This window comes from Anguilla anguilla, chromosome 13, assembly GCF_013347855.1.
Source record: "Anguilla anguilla isolate fAngAng1 chromosome 13, fAngAng1.pri, whole genome shotgun sequence".
NCBI lineage: Eukaryota > Metazoa > Chordata > Actinopteri > Anguilliformes > Anguillidae > Anguilla > Anguilla anguilla.
Window position 1 is genome coordinate 31,001,849 of NC_049213.1, and position 17,669 is coordinate 31,019,517.

Here is a 17,669-nt window from a genome sequence, read left to right on the forward strand (position 1 = left end):
AAATGAACAAAGGGTTTCAGCGGAAATGGGAAAGAATATCAACTGACGACCCAAGTTAGTCCTACCGCATACGATATAAGATGAGGAAAGCAAGAGAATGAGAGACGGGTCAGCTGTGCTGGGGGGTGAAGAATTAATAAACTGATGGATCGGGCAGTGTTTAACAGATGTCTGGGCTACACGCACGTTTGCACAGCTGCAACAGTCACTGGTTAAAAGCTGAGTGGGTTTACCTTGCTGGGACCGTTATCCTGAGCAGCGAAGCAGAGACAAGGGAGAGAACAAGACAAGAGGGATATGTTACAGCATAACCCGCCAGGCCGGGGTCTGTCAGTCACGGAAACTGGATAGTCCCAACACTTACCACCTCGGCCAGGGCTGAGATGACTTTGCCTAAAGTTGTCAGAGATTTGTTGATGTTCGCCCCCTCCTGAAACAGCAACAGAGGGAAAGAGTCATGTCTTATCCATCAGCTACGGGCATCCAAAATTATCATGCAAAAAATAATCCCATTCATTTTGAGAGCTAATTGTGATGTGACAGTTGAATGTTAGACGTCATAACTGAGCATAAGCTCGGACACTGTTCTCATCACATTAACATTTGTCTGCATTTTAATACTCTTTATCGTGGCCCGCAACCAATTATTTTTGTATGTTTTTGGAAAGAAGAACACAGACTACATTGTTACTCAGTGTCAGACAGGCAACCATCAAGATTTTTGGCCCCCCTTAAATTCAGAACTACTGACTGAAATCTGCACAAAGGTACTGCAGATTCCCATTAGGCAACTAATGTCCACCTGGTCACCAAGCGGCTAATGTCTATGAGTGTGTCAATGTAGTTCATACGTCACAGGGCACAAACCCTGAAACTGCTCCAAGCTGAGATTCAGACTGCAACATTACCAGAGATCGAAAGAGAAATGGCCCTCAGTATGAGCGTTTGAAAGTGTGGGAAAGATGGAATATATACAAAGCAGCTATTGTAGCCTGATGATGTAACAGCCAACTACCATGAAGAGAACTTTTCTATGCCAAATCATGCTGCAATTTAAAGCCGCTGAATGTAGCGTAATGTGATCACTGGTCAGAATTAATTTAAAAGCATGATTTTGATCTCCAAAGTGAAAAATTGGCCAAAGCAGGAAGTTCTTTAAATTACATTATAGGCCCCAAAATAGCAGTTAAAATTTTTACATTTCAGTCTAAGGAGGGAAACCGGTGCACACTGTAGGTGTGTTTTCTTACAAGATGACAGCTGGTGTGCTGCTATACGTCCATGCATTTCTGTCACCATCACAGAAGAGTCATACAGCTTAATCCCTCCACTTCATACCGATTAGACGCACACAATCCAAGTCGTCATTTCCGGTGGAAAGAAATCAAATTAATGTCACTGCAAAATGGCCGTATTCCTTTTCGGTGAACGTCCCGTGCGGCAGGTCTCCAAATATAGCCGCCGAGGAAGAGAACGGCAGATCGCTTCACGGCTTCTCGGAACGACGGCGCATGGCGCGGTTAAATTAGACGCACCTTTAACCTTGTCCCTTTCGCCCCTGTCGAGTCAGCTCGCTCGCTGCCTGCCAGATCCACCAGACTGATCTTGCTGACCTGTAACACGAGAACAGAGGAAACTTGGAACGGCTACAAAATCAAAAACCGTCTGCAGGGGAGCGGGTAATAAATCTAAATGCAAATGGTGCCGTTCTAATCAATAGCGCTTGGCAAAAGTGAAGATGTACGCCACATTCTTCTGCTGCATACAAGCTTTTATGGACAAAAGCAGCTTTCACGCAGGACAAAACAGTTAAAAAACATTAGTTTACATTGGTGCCAAACTGCATTGTATGTGTTCATTTTACTTTACCTAAATTTAGCCAGGAAGGGTAACCGAACAAAATTTCCTGAAGAATAGAGTTAATGAAGTGAGGTTGGTAATGAAGGCACAAAAAATGCCAGCCCACTTGAAGGAGAATGGTTAGTTACCCAGATTGAAAGAGACATTTCTGCAGAATGCGAGCATGAAACAGACAAATCATTCCAATATTTAAGTACCGTATTTAAGTATTTTGCACTAAAGCGGTAGATTAAAGTATTTATTTGGTAAATTAGACCTGGTTGGCAATATAGAGGTGACATTTCATGAATGAACGATGAGGGTGAATCTCACCTTTTCTGTGGCGAGGTCAGACTCACTGTCGTGCTTCTTCTGTGTGAAGACGATGGTGAAAACCGCATGGGATCGGCTGCTGGTCTCATTCATGTTTGTGGCGGCGACGGTCCTGAGGGGAGGACGGATCGAACATATCAGCACACAACACAGTAATAACAACAAGACTTTCTGCATTTACAGAAGCATAATTAGCTCACAATAATCTTAAATTAGTACTAAATGCAGACAAATCAAAATACATTCACTAGAAGTGCGAATGAAACCATAGATTCAGGCATTAAGTCCTTATGTGGGTCTCAGATTGTAAGGGTATCATCTCATAAATACCTTGGTTTTTGTGCGAATAAAAAATTCAGGTAAATTGCATATTGTACAGATTAATTTTAAAAAAACTTCAAACTTCAGAAATTTCAGCTTGGCTTCTTCAATGGAAAAAAGGCATGTTTCTCACAGGCTGGTAAAATGTAAAATTTCATGTCAGTCCTGGACTATGGCGATACTATTTACATGCAATCGGCTGTCTCCGCATTGAAGTCACCAGATGCAGTGCACCATAGCACCTCAAGATTCATTTCTGGAAATAAATTTTTGTTTTTGCGACTTTTATCTGAATATTGACTGGCTGTCCCTCACTGACCAAAGAAATAATCACTTCCTGCTTTTAATTTAAAAAGCGTTGCTGGGGCAAACTTCCATTTTAGCTTTCATCATTACCATAGTGCAGAGTGAGAGCCTGCCATACAATATCCCCAGAATGGCTCACCTTAGAGGCGCCTCGTTTTAATCCTGAACTAAGCAGAAAGGCTTTCAAATACTATGCACCACTTAAATGGAATGAATTGCAGAAATATCTTAATGGAGTATTTAATGAAGTACAGGGTTTAATTTCTTGCTTTGTAGTTTTATATTGTTTTACATTTTATATTTACATAGTTATATTTTATAATCATATTGTATATTATATATACACACACTTAGTTTTACAATTTTGTATTTTACACTTATTTTTTGATACCCTGTATTAATTACTTTAATTCACAGAGTGAACATGTAAAAGAGAACTTAGGTCTCATTGTCCTACTCTGGTTAAATAAAAGTTAATAAACTGAAAATAGATACGGTATGAAATCAGTTAAATCAATTAAAACATTCCCGAATGTGCGGTTTTCATTTCCTGGGTGAAATAATTTACTGCTTCTCTGAAGAACACAGAAAGCTCTGGTGTGCATCGCAAGGCACGTATGCAAGGCATGTATGAGGGATATCTCTCCTCTGCTTGGGGGCTACTCTGCTTCTCATTGGTGTTTCAATCTGCAGTATTCCTGGAACGCAGACGCATAATGCATCAATGAATCAGTCCGCAGAGACGGATAACGGAAGATGACTAATGAGCAGGGGAGGAAGAGACAGGCACAGATGGGAAACAGCAAGAGGCCGGTGTGCCCCCCCCCCCCCATTCACTGGTGATGCTGATCTGATCATTTACTGATCTGGAGGAAGGAAAGACCAAGAAGGCAGCCAGGTTGTGGCAGCATCCAAAAAAAAAAAAACTGATTAAGCAGAGACAAAAACAAGGCTATTTACCGCTGGTACCCGGAGGACGAACACACACAAAAAAAGAAGCCATTTTCAGAAACACACGGTAAACACACTACTGTAGGTATCCCCTTAGGGATACAGATCAGAGCTCAAGATCATCCTGTGGGATATGAGGGGATATCAGTGTAGTACAGCGGTTAGAGAACTGGGCTGGTAACCTGAATGTTGCCTATTTAATTCCCAGGTAGCACGCAGCTGTTGTATACTACTATTTAAAATGCAGAAAGTCAGGCAAAACGCCTGCTTCTGTAATGCGAATCACTGTAATAAGCACATCAAAACCACACACAGTCCTGGGAGAAATGGAGATGGGAAGTTTGGTTGTGCGGGTAGAGATTAGTCAACTGGGTTTGAAGACTGAAGGTCGTAGATTTGAGACTCAATTCGGATGTAATGCCCTTGAGAAAGGGGCTACAACTGATTTGCTTCATTCCAATAAAATCTTTTCCTAATCAGCTTCCTTCCAAATGCATAAAGCAGATAACTAATATAGCTCTACACGAGATTCAGTAGAAAGGAGATAAATTAACCATAGGCCATTCAAAAAATATCAGGAGAGAAGAATAATGCATAGAAAATTCATAACCAATAAATCCAATAAAGTGGGATTAAGAAAAGGCAATGCCTCTGAGGACAATGTCATTTTGGCATATTAGAAATGAAACTTTAAAGATCATTTAAAATTGGGCTGCGTCACAGAGCCAAGTCACAGGTAAACGTACACGGATTCACTTTTTTATGTGTTCTTCTCGTTAGGCTCACCTGGCCTTGTTGCCAGCATCCATCAGGTCAGCGATGTCAGTGTAGGAGGTGACAGCCAGCTTGGACAGGTCCTCCACGTAGGGCCCCAGGAGGGGGTGCTCTCGGACCCGCAAGTGGCCTTTGTTTTTGGGGTTCAGCAAGTCCCGCACCCTCTCGCAATAGATCTCCATGTAGCTGACCTAAAACACAATTTCTCTGTGGTTTCTAACCTGATCGCTCATTTCACAAACACCACACACCGACCTGTTGAAACTTTGACAACGACTGTGGATTTGTCAGGTTTTTACCAGTCAATATTGAATACAATTAACATACTTTCCATACTTCCTCCAGCTATTTTCCACAGCCAACAAAAGTGGAAAGGGCAGATCAGGGTTAATTTTCTAATTTAATACATTTGAAAAAACACTGAAATAAATACATTATTCACAATTAATTGACAATATATTATCAAATCTAATCTACATGGTAGTATATTCTGTTCCTGTAATTATAGTTTTTACTCATGTTATTGCCCCTGGTACTATTGTACAACACTACTTAAGTAGTGTGAACCATATGATGAAACGCTGCTGCTCTGATTTACACCGGTACATATCATAGTTATGGCCTCGAGATTTTATTGGCCTTGTTCCTCAAGATAATTTCTGCTTCAACCAAAAGTCTCTGCGACCATTTCAGCTTAATTGGTACTAATTCAACTCTCTGCTGCGGAATTTGTGGGAGAATTAAGAGAAATATTGTTAATGATTCTCTATATTTTCATCCTGATCCTTTAGCAGAACATGGTTAACCTAATAATGAACACACTCCCCAGATATCAACGAATGACAATGAGCCTGTGACACAGGGCCGAATTGGTAACTTACAGTAGATGTCTCAATAAACATATCTTTCAAAGACACCGCAAGATAGCTGAAGACACCTCTGATCACTGGGGCATTTAAAACATAAAAGAGAACAAGAAAATGTGCACAGAACATGCAATGAACCCTGTCCCAATGAACAGGTCACTTTCACCAGTTCAGAACAAAAATCTGTACACGAGGGTCTCTAGCATGTGCCAGTGTGTCGGTTTCGTTGTTTTTCTCTCACGTTCAGCACACTGATTTCTCAAAGGAATGCACACGACTACACTGCCAATCATTTTATGACAGGCTTCCCCAAAAGAGACAGCACATTTACATGCAGAAGGAGGGCACCTTCCTATCATGAGGCTTTTATTTACCACAGCCGAAGCACATCAACTTTCAGTGCAGAAATTCAACGGCAGACCAACAAAACAATGTTAAATTACTGTTATTGTTTCACAGACAAATGCATCCACTGTACAAATTATATACATCAACGGCTGCTTTGTGAAAACACACATACCACAATAATAAATACTGTATGGAATGTCTGCATGAAAGTGAAAGCATTTTTTTTTTTAATTGAACATTTCAAAGCCAAAAAAATTATGCATACTCTAAATGTCCTGACTGGAGATGACTCAACAGAATACTATACCTCCAAGACATGCGTTTTAATAATAAACTATGGTTACCACTGTTCCAGACATAACAGCTCATTAAATTGGCAGTAGACTAAGGAATGCATTCTGTATATTTCAAGTATGTATTGCGCATTAACCTCACGCAAGCTGTTGGACACGGCTATGAAATTGAGCCGGGGAGTTAAATGGTCTGGCACACTACCACCCACATCAGACAGATGAAGTTTCTCTCAATATATCACTTATTATCTTACACATCATACATTAGGGCATGCCTGTGTGTGGGCTAGGCACGCGTATGGTCCCCTGGGTAAGGATCTTTAATTTCAACTTGTGCTCCATTTAATTCAGTACTATTTTTCATTATTTTCCCCAATACTGCATTTAGTAAACTTTTTTGGTGCATGGGAGGTTGCTCAGGAAAAATAACATTGAATGGGGGTGCCAAATTTGATCTTTGGAAGTACAAAATTGCGCTGCTATCAGAAATAAAATATTAAAGGTAACTTATCCAGCGAAGGCAGCCTGAGGAGAGAAAAATCACATTAAATGGCTTCTCTCATTCAGACGGAGCATGGCTGCACACCTGGCGAATACTAAGCACTTGACTGAGATAAGGAAGCACAACAGCAAGGAGGAGCCTTGTTAATAAGTCACTCAACTAGAATGTAGAGAGAAACCACTATGAAACAGTCACTGTGTGCTCACTGAACAAGTGGATCCCCCCAGCAGCTTGTCTTAATGAGGCCCTTTCGCAAAAAAACTGCATCTCTAATACAGCTCGGCTGTGACAGAATTCATCACCAGGCCTAAAGTATGGCTGGGAAGCAACGCCAATGGAGCTACAGAGGATGCAGCTTCACCTGCATCGCCGAACCTGAGGAGGGGGTCAGGCACTCACCTCCACCGAGTAGGAAATCTCCTCGTTGCAGTTGTCACTGATTTTCTCAAAGAGTTCCTCGCAGAGCTAAGAGGGGGCACAGAAAGGAGAGCGCACCACCATCACTGGGCATCCACAAGGGAAGGGAAGAGAAGCAGTGACTCGTATCACATGATACACATCGAGAGCAAATCTCAGAAGTGCTGAAGTGGCGTACCAGCGGAATGATGCCCTCCTGCCCCTCCTCCTGCTTGCCCATCATGGTGTAGGACTTGCCCGCCCCCGTCTGGCCGTACGCAAAGATGCAGACGTTGTAGCCCTCGAAGGCATGCTGCAGCATCTCCTTCCCAATGTCATTGTACACGAGGCATTGGGAAGCAAAGCAGGGGTCCTCTGGCTGAGGAGAACATGGAGAGACAGACAGACAGACAGACAATTACTCTAGGCCACCTGTAACACCTTCAACAATCCTGTGAACACAAACATCAAACAGGCAAGCTGAAAGCTTGATGCCTTTTTCAGCTGACACATTTTTTATACGCATCCATGGATACATTTGCAAAACCAATGTGCATTTAAAATCCGGAAGATTAATGGGGAGGAGGGGGTGACATTTTATAGTGACACTTGAAGGAAAATGGAATCACAAGTCTAAAAGGTGAGCTCTTGGAGAAGATAAACAGCAGTCATAAGCTTACCGTGGTGTGGGACCAGTAGGAATAGTCAAAACTGAAGGACTTTGCTGGTTCCTTTGGGCTTTTTGGGTTTAGAATGACTGTAAAAAGACAGAAAGATTTATTTTCATTCATCGCTCTGTTATCACTCCATTATAAATGCACACAGATAGGCTAATATATGTATTCTATACAAGATGGGCACAGTAATTAGCTTTCAGGCAAAACCACCAATGTGATTTAAAAAAAAAAAAAAAAATTTTTCATAAAAAAAATTTCAAAAATATAATTCTCTGCAGATTCCTCTTGAATTAAATCACTTTTATTTCCTTACCATTTCACTGCTTGTTTGATTTACAAGATTTACAATTGACAATAAAGTAAAACATCTATTTATCATGTATCATGTTAATAGAAATGAATAGAGGTTGCAAATATTTGCTTTTTAGATAATGAAGACCAAGAGATGGGAGCAGCCAATCAGACAAGATTTGCAGATTCCTGACAACAGCTCTCCCCCCAGCTACCATCAGTCAAACCTTGACTCACCCGACACAACTCATGTCAAAGTGTGAATACAATTAATAGGCCTATATGGAATGGTACAAGTTACAGAGCCACATGTTCAAACCTAATTTAACTTCTTGACTATACAGCGTTTTACTTTATCATCGTCACTATGGTTATTTATTATTTTTTATTACCACGGCTCTAAAGTTCTCCAATTTTAGGAGCATCAATCTACTACAGCAATCTGTATGCAGTGGTATGCTCCTGAAGTTTTCAAAATGATAGCGTAGAGCCCTGTTTACAGGATGAGAGCGGTGACCAAGGAATTGTGCAGCAAAGGAAACTGATGTCAAACTGAATCACAGGTACAGATGCAACGCGCAAACGTATGCAGTCTGATGGGGGACAGCAGCCGCCATCCACTTCAATTCCTACACGTGCGCCATAGCGCAAAACCGACCTTTAGCCAAAGGGGGTCACGTCAACTTCCCGAGATGTCTCTGCACTCTAACACATGCAGGAAAATATTCATCACGCTCAGGACTGGGGACAGTGACACACCGCGCCACCGTGGGCTGCTGAGTTCGTCTGACATGGTGAAACCGGATCGTGCACCTGGTGCACCGCGACATTTCCCGTGGTCTCCTTTCCCCGACCCTCTTCCTCTCTGGACTGCGATCAGTCCTAACGAACAGGAATCTGCTGCCATGCCCGGCATGCTGTTCCTCCCAAACTCCCAGCAGAGCCCCACCAGGCACACAGCCCCTCACCCCCACCCACCCCCACCCACCACCACCCCCCAGTCTTAGTGCAGACAGAAAGCTAAGCCCTGCCGTGGACAGAGGGATGAGAGGTAAGGGGGTGTATTAATAGCTGCAGTTGTTCATGAAGCCCCCCCCCCCCCTCCCCCCTCCCCCGAACTGCCTCGGGGTGGGTCAGCTAGGGCCTTGCTGGATTTTAAGGCTGTTGGACGAACACATCAGGGCCACAGAGGCGGGGGGTGAGGGGGGGCGGCGGAAAATAAAGGATCGACTGACCAATCTGATGAGAGCGCTTGTAGCCTAGCAACAACACAAACGAAGCAACAGAAGTGACGATTCTGCCAAGTAACCATGCAGCTCTGACTTTTTAAGGCACAACCTTACGTATGGCGATACACACACACACACACACACACACACACACACACACACACACACATATATATATATATATAAAGATGTAGCCTATGTGTGTGTGTGCACAAGGTTCATGCTGTATTATAGTTTTTTGCATGAAAGTATAATTCAATAAATTCCTCCAATTCTGGCCAGATGACAATTTGCTAAACTTTGCATTGATATCCTTTGGTTTTTGTTTTATTATCCTTGTCACCAAAATTATCGTAAATTTTGTGCGCTTCATGAAAAAAACTGAAAAAATAATACAAAAAACAGGTTCAACCAAACGACTTCAAATATAGCAGCACACCAATACGCCGTCAACATTAAGAGCTCAGTCATGTTTGGATGCTGCGTTTCGGAAACATTTTTGAACATCAGCAGTTCCTCCGTTTGACGGTGAGACCCAACACCCTCCAATGTCAAAGACAATGCCCTTCACAAACAGTTTGGACAGCCAAACAGAGGGAGGCCACTTCACCCCAAGGGAGATCTGGTATACAATAGATGCTGCAGCCATGTTGAGGGGACAGACAAGTGATAACCCACAGAGAACACAGCAAAAGCCCCCCTAACCCCCAAGCCTCAGCCACCCATTCCTGGGTCCGTGGCCTGTTGTTACTGCCAGGTTCTTAACAAAAAAGTTTTTTTTTTTTTCATGGCCAGGTTTGAACCCATTTCACTTTCCCCCGTTCAGAGCAGTGGTTCACATAGCAAAAGAATCCTTCCTGAACTTTTTTTTCCTCACTAGCGCCTCCTCTGGTTGATCAGGTGCCTGCGATTTGCCTGAATTAATGGCGCTAGTCCTATGGCGCGAAAGTCGTCATGGTTAAAGAAGGAGGGGGGGGCTGATGTCATGCACTTCTCACTGACCCATATTAACTGGGGATGTTACAATGATGGGATGGGCCAATAGCTAGCAATGGGGGGAGGGGGGTGTAGCTCTGTTACATTGTTGTTATATCATTAGAAGTGGACACATGAGAATAGAGCCAGAGCTGCTACAGGCACAGGGGGGCAGAGGGAAACTCTCTTCACCGATTGTCTGCCTATTAAAAGCAGTGATCTAAACTCTCATGTCCAGATCAGATTTTAGTGAGTGTTACTCAGAGGCACTTGTACCCTCATCGTTTCCCACCCCCGCCTCCCTGAACCCTGAACCCCCAACCCCCAAACCCCAGCCCCCAGCCTTGAGAGCTGGTGTAAATTTGAGAAAAGGCAAGCTGGCTGCCTCTGAGCCTGGTCAGGAGAGAGAGAGAGCCTGTTTTAGAAAGAGGAGACACTCCTCTTCAGGAGATGATTCACTTTTCTGAGTGTTCATGCAGTGAGGTCATACCAGACACTTGTTAAAATCGTGACAAATGATCAGAAGAAAAATAATCCCTGTTTCGAAAATTGAGTTTGTTTTTGTGTCTATTTCTTGAACAATATTTTTGCTTTTGAAATTGAACCTGCACAGTACTGGGTTGGAGTAGGGCTACTAACGGCTACCTGGCTACCTAGAAGCATAATCTGCCGCCAGCCTAGAGCTTGGTAGATACATTATGACATGTTATGTAATGACTTCAGTTAAATTTGATTAAAAAAAATATCTTGCAAACTAATGTCTCTTTCAAGAGATGAGTTCACCAGTTAAAAATCAATGAGAGCACAATCAGCCAGTCCTTCGCGTTACGTGAAATGGCGGTGTTCCGTAGTCCCCGTGACAGATAACGACACGTTCTGTAAAAATAGAACGTGACTAACTCAGCCCAAGAACCTGATCGCCTCGCTCTGTGTAATATCAATTTAATTGTCCCAAACATCAGGTTTACTTTACTTTCCTTGACAACAGGTACTGCATTTTAATACTGGTCGCTATGACAACCTAGGCTAGGTTGTCAATTTCTGAAACTGCTTTCTATTGAGAACACAGAAAAACAGGCTTCCACAACAAGGGCCTGCACAGTCTGAAAACTGACTGACCTGAATTTAAAGCATGATGTTATTCGTTTCTTCCATAAAAAAAAACTGTACCCTTTCTGAAGCGCAATGGAAAACAAATCAAAATAAAACTTTCCATTGTCTGTTACAATATTTATTTATTTATGCAATTTATATAATTTATCTATATTGAGGTACTATTCATTATGTGTTTCACTGTTAACAGTTGAAAAAGTCCTCAGAATGTAATGTGATAGCTGGTGGTCTTTACTGTAGAATTACACCAGGCCAAAAACAGTGAGTGTTAAACTGCAATCTATGTCACATGTTCATTTCCCCACCTTCCTCATTTAGTTCTCATTTGAACACACTTCACTGTAGACTAATACTCCAGCTATAAACCTACATACGGCTAGACAGCTAAACCTTCAGCTTACATGGCTCAATAACTGAATCAGACAATGAAGATCTTCACGCACAAAGAGTGACATAGTTAGTTGGATCATATACAAACTGATAATACTTAAAGCAACATAGAGGTAGCTCGTAGCAATGTTTTGGATTGATCTATTAATAAAATTGTGAGAACTAGGCTATATTTGGAACTCAGCAATCACTATTTAAAACATATAGGCCTAGCCTATACAATATAATGAAATGGTCAATACATATTTTTTGGCTGGCACCCCATTTTATGTTACATTCAAGAATACAATCACTTAAAGATGAATGAACAAGGAAAGTTGAGATTATACATGACATCACCTGACCTACAGACACCAAAAAAGACTGACTGACAGCTAGTGGAGCCAACCCAGAGGAATCTACTTTTGTTGGGCACTGCACAGGCAACAGTATGTTTTCCAGCATGTCTGTTCCTGGAGATCTACCATCCTGTAGATTTTCATTTCAACCATAGTTTGGCACACATGATTCTACTAATTAGCAGCTCAGTGACATCTCTAGCCGTTGAATGAGGTGTGCTTTGTTAGGGTTGGAGTAAAAACCTATAGGACGATAGTTTTCCAGGAATACGGTTAAGATAAGATACCCTTTATTGAACCTCACGGGCTAATTTGTCCTCTGCATTTGGACTTGGGAGCTGTGGGCAGCCACAGTGCAGCGCCCGGGTACCAACTCCAGTTCTGGGGCCCAGTGCCTTGGTCAACAGCAACAGCGGGAGAGCACCAAACCAAACATGAATGTCTTCCGGTGTGGGAGGAAACCAGAGCACCCGGAGGAAACCCCACTAAAAGCTGGGAGAACATGCAAACCACGCAGGGAGGAACCAGGCCGGCCATGACTCAAACCCGAAACCTCCTTGCGAGGCAACAGTGCTCACACCACTGCACCACCGTGCCGGCCAAGGGCCAGGCAGCCCGGCCCCTGCAGGACAAATGAGCGTGTCTAAAATAAAGGGGGTGGGGTCAAAAGTCTAAATAACAGCTGTTCTTTGGGGATGGGGTATGGGGGGGGGGGGGGGGGGGGGGGGGGGGTGTTGTATAGCTCACGGTGCTATTGAGTTCCAGATCAGCCTTTTCTCCATTCAGCCGGTGAGAGGTGACCTGGGTGTGAATAGCAGGCCTAATGCGATGGAATGTGCCAATGTCTCTATCGGGACCCCCAGCACACCCACAGCCTTGCCACAGTACTGTGCCCTATAGCCAGACAGCCTTATACAGCTGCACTGTACACTCAGTACATGGAGACACAAAAATAGCTTAATTAGAAATACAAGACACAGTCCATAGGGCGGCGACTTTCAACCAAGTACCCCCATGTGGGCTGGGGGGGGGGGGATAGTTACATTCCCAGCCATGGAACTTTCTGCACTGTGATCCCATATCTGTAAATCCCACCCCCCTCCCCCGTTTGAATAAAGTGAAAAAATATATAAGGTGGGTCTACTCTCCTTTAAAACATTCCAAAAAAAGCTGAATGCAGTAACATACGTTTGACAAATATTGCATGTATAATCAGTCTAAATAAGAGAAGGAATATTTCAGGGATAGAGGGCTTAAACATGCTCTCCAGGAAAACAACAGACAAGTGATGCCCAAAATGAGTAGAATAAGAATGACTTTCACATTCAAACTGAATTCCAAACCATGCCGTTAATATCAAGCATGAGTGCCCAACGTATAGGCTAACAGCCACAAAATACAACCATCAATATTACTGTGTCACCACAATGATAGAACCAGGAAGGATTCTGGAAGTTCACTTCTGAGGTTATCTGCACTGACAGACTGAAGTCCCATTTGAAGCCAGAGATACTTCATGGTTTAATATAACCTACTTGTCATAACCAAACTAGCCGCTGTTAATCAGGACGTCAGTGACAGTAGATGCGAGGATTTTGTCACAGGTGCTGGAGTTCAAGCTGGCTTGGGGCTTTCCAGCACTGACCAAGTCAGCAGCCATGCCTAGCAACTGACACACAACAGTACACACCTTTTTTTTTTTTTTTTAAACAGCTGATCACATCAACTGCAATGCCCGGGGAAAATCTGGCCCCACCAGCCATGAACCCCAACATGTTGCCACAGTTCCTTTTACTTTACTTTGCTCAAATATGTCTCACCAGCAAAAACAATCCTTCTGCAATATCACATAACATTAATATAACACATCTTCACTCTGTACTGTAGGTGTGTAGCACTATAATAGGCAGTGTCTACAAGCAGACTAAATCAACTTTCTCTGACTGACTGCCCTATCGGTGGTGAAGGCACAGCTCAAATCTGTTATTACTGCAACATCCAAATGAGAGGCTGACACTCAATTCATATCTTAACCCTTTTCACCTGACGCAAAGGAAACCAGCATAGAGGAGATTCATGAACTGTCATGTTCAGCAACAGACACTGCACATGTAAGGTAATATGTCATTCTGAATTATTACCAGCCTTTTACCAGATAATTCTCTTGTTTAATCAGCAATCATCAAAGAATGTATACAGCAAAATTCACACATCCTGTTGAAGCTCCATTTAAACATACACATTTACTCCACGTTTCACCAAGATAAGAGATGTAACTGCACAGGGCAGTACTGAGACAAAATGTACACTTATAAAGCTATAAAACATGATGTATACAAATATTATATATATATACACACATATGCCTATATATATATATACGCATATATATATATATGTATTTAAACTGTACTCAAAGCACTTCACACTAAGATTAGAGAGTATGCAATGATATAATGACAAAAATTATCCCTGATCTCCTGTAGGGAGTGGAGATGCAAGATATAGGCCTAATGCTTTGCAGCGGATGTAAAACTGACCTAAATCCTTGGTGCTTTTTTGAACACTATACAAATATCCTCAACTAATGCATCTTGGAAATTCATCTAAATGATTAAGTGAAACGGCCGAAATAGTGTTTGCTATTATTATTCATTTAAAGCAAGACACCCACCTGGAAACATCTGGTAAAGTGCACCATTCCCCGGCTGCTGGGGAATATAGCACTGCCTATTAATAGTGTAGCAGATGGTAGGGGCCACTGCATATGCCAGCAGACTCAAAGCGAGGAAAGGGGAGAAGCCTGCCGCACGACCTGTGTGATTGTATTGGGAAGTACTGCTTGTGGAAATCCACTGAACGCATGCCACAGATCAGCCGCCCACACGGGACGGTATTCGGGCTTTGCACATCGCCTACCCACGCAAACATACACAGAACCACCTGGTGGGTTCTCTGACTACATTAAACAAAAAAAAATGTTTTAAAGGGGAAGGAGTCACCGAGCTCTACAGTGCGGTATTCCAACTGCCAAGGGCAACAGTTCTCACATAAAAATGGCTCTCTACAGCTGTCCACCAAATGACACCATATATCTGACTGGCTACCCAAAACATTGCATTTCTTTCCGCATTGATACTGTAACAGCAAAAGAGAACAAAAAGCAAAATAAATCTACATTCAGTAAACTTTGGCCATTTAATGATGGGTGTAAATAATTATCAATACAAGGCCCACACCAGAGGCACTTGGATCAGTTATAGAGCAGATGTCCTGCTTTGCAATGGAGTTGGTAAGCCACCATTGCCGAAGCAAAGAAAAAGCAAGGCCACCTTAACCTTAAATAGCCAAATTGGCCGATTCTATCAGAATGTCTTCCTTTCAGTACAGAAACCAACAGACAAATGTCAAAGAACTCTGAGCAAGCCACACCAAAGGCGAGCAAGCCGCACCAAATTGGTACTAGTGTTGGCTGTGGTTTGTTGGGCGACCTTTGGCCAGCTTGACTCTGTGCCAACCAATATGGTAACAAAATATGGTAAGAAAAAATATGACACAGCTGAGGTCAGTCATTAGAAAATAATTAGGCCTACATGCTGAATGTCTTTTTAAAGGATCAGTCCAAACTGATTTGGGGTCAGCCTTACACTCAATAGGTGTCTTGGCATTTCTTGGAGAAGGTGACAGTTTAAATATCCTTGCAAACATGCTGAGGCCATCTCATTCCACTGCAGAAGAGTCAGGGGACACTTAGGGGGCATTTTGTATTCTGAAAATAACATTTGTTAATGGATAGTTAGGCTGCTCTCTAGAGCTTTCAGTGAATACATTTGCAATAAAGTTTTACATTATTTGTTCAAACAGAGAAAAAAAGTTCTGTCTCACAGGGAATTAACTGGAGCAAAGGATATACAGTGAAACTGACCATACCATACATATGATTGGCAAAGATGCAATTATCATTAAATGTTAAATAGCCCACAATTCACATAATTCAGAAAAATTGCACATGAAACCAGCAAAAAAAAGACAAATGAGAGAAAATGAATCTTGTCAAAATAAATGTGTATTTTTATTCATATTTCATTCACTTTTGAAAATATTGTTGCTATGTTATGAAAACAAAACATCAGACAAATGCTGTTCGTTTTAGATCTAAAATTTGTTCCCCCAGTTTCACTGCTGTAGCCGTGTGTGAGGTGATACTTTAAGAGCCCAGCTGGCGTTATGGAGGAGAGGGGGTTGCCATGCCCACGCCATGAGATACAGTACACAGCAAATACAGGAAATGCTATTTTAAAATTAGAAGCTTGTCCTGGAAAGCTTTCCAAACATTAGCCGGCGAGACCAGACCCATACAGTATGAATGTCCCCGTCAACAGACAGGAAGTCAGGGGCCACAATAAAAACTGACCTCAACATGACAAGGAGTAAAGTCCAAAACCAGCTCTTTTGTCTATTATTATTTTTTTATGAAGAGCAAATTCTTATTATCTGTTGATAATTCTGCATCTGAAAAGCAAAAAGACTTTTGATAGAGGAAAAAAGCAGTCAAATATCAGTGGGAAAAAATGGCTCTGCAAGCCCCTCCAGTTTACATCAAAGTAGATAAAGTAGTATACATTGTATAATAGTGAAATGCAGGGTTGTTGTAATGTTTAATTTGGGCATAACCTTATTAGAGCCTATTTGTTGTATATTTAACTGAAACATGAAACTGCTCTGCACAGTGATTCTAGTTTTAAGGCCTTCGGTTTCAAAAACAAGCTCTTGCCTAAATAAATAATTATGTTTTTAAATGAAATGCTGTGCTGAACAGATTAGCCTGCATGTAACTGGTGTGCGTGTACGTGTGTGCGTCTGTGAGACCAACTTGCTAAAGGACGAGGTATTTCTCACTGATGGCAGAAACCTACAGTAGTGGCTTTCATGGAACTCTGCTGCCTGATTTAGTTTGCAAAGAGCGCACAGCCAAAACAAGCATAAAGGGAACCGTGTGCTTTCTTAAATTAGTTGAATCTCGCCATACCAGGGACTCATGAATAATAAAAAGTGAGCAAGGAACCCACCGCTGGTCGCACGCACACTACAAAACCGCCCCGCTGCGTTCCATTTCGCCCGGCAGCAAGAGGGCGGGGAAAAAAAACAAGGTCAGGAATGAGCGCTCAGAAAAGCTTCAGAAGACGCCATTCACCCACAAACGTGGGAAGGAGCCATGGCTTCCCCCGGGTACGCAGGAAACACAAACACCCGACATTTCGCATTGAGCCTCCGTGTTCCCCGTGTTCCGTTTCTGACACTGCCAGAGAAGCATAAACAAAGCGTTTCTGAAATGAGTTGCAGTTTGAGCAATGTCTTTAACAGGGATGCCTCGCAGAAGGACGGCGGCACAAAGAACGCAACACTACACTGAACCCCAGGCCATTCAGAATGAGATTCATTGGTAATTACATTAAATATAGGCCTACTTAAAGACTCCGACACCACCCTGACACAACACAGTATTTGAGCGATAAAAAGCTTGTGATGCGGGGTATACAGCAAACACTAATATCTCTGAATGATTTAGAGGACGCGAGCCTTGTGATATTGGCCACAGAGATTAAGTGGCCTTCAACTCTGGTGCATTAGCTTACAGTAGACATGACATGGCAGAAAACTAACAGCATGAGAGCGTAAAACAACAAAAGCAAAGAGATTCTCATTCAAAACACTCTCCTCAAAAAC

The 17,669-nt window shown here is 42.4% G+C and overlaps 1 protein-coding gene across 9 annotated transcripts in view; it reads right to left on the minus strand.

Annotated features, from left to right (window-relative positions):
• Window positions 1–17,669, minus strand: part of LOC118211129 (kinesin-like protein KIF1B) — a 65,558-nt gene that overhangs the window by 37,137 nt on the left and 10,752 nt on the right. For 5 of the 9 annotated variants that reach the window (XM_035387997.1, XM_035388000.1, XM_035388001.1 and 2 more), the window contains exons 3-10: window positions 7,610–7,686; window positions 7,129–7,308; window positions 6,933–6,998; window positions 4,537–4,715; window positions 2,173–2,284; window positions 1,536–1,613; window positions 365–430; window positions 234–251 (exon numbers count right to left, since the gene is read on the minus strand). In XM_035387997.1, the coding sequence (XP_035243888.1) occupies window positions 234–251; window positions 365–430; window positions 1,536–1,613; window positions 2,173–2,284; window positions 4,537–4,715; window positions 6,933–6,998; window positions 7,129–7,308; window positions 7,610–7,686 (776 nt within the window). The remainder of the gene's footprint in view (window positions 1–233; window positions 252–364; window positions 431–1,535; window positions 1,614–2,172; window positions 2,285–4,536; window positions 4,716–6,932; window positions 6,999–7,128; window positions 7,309–7,609; window positions 7,687–17,669) is intronic. The other 4 variants (XM_035387999.1, XM_035388003.1, XM_035388005.1 and 1 more) reach the window with 1 other exon arrangement.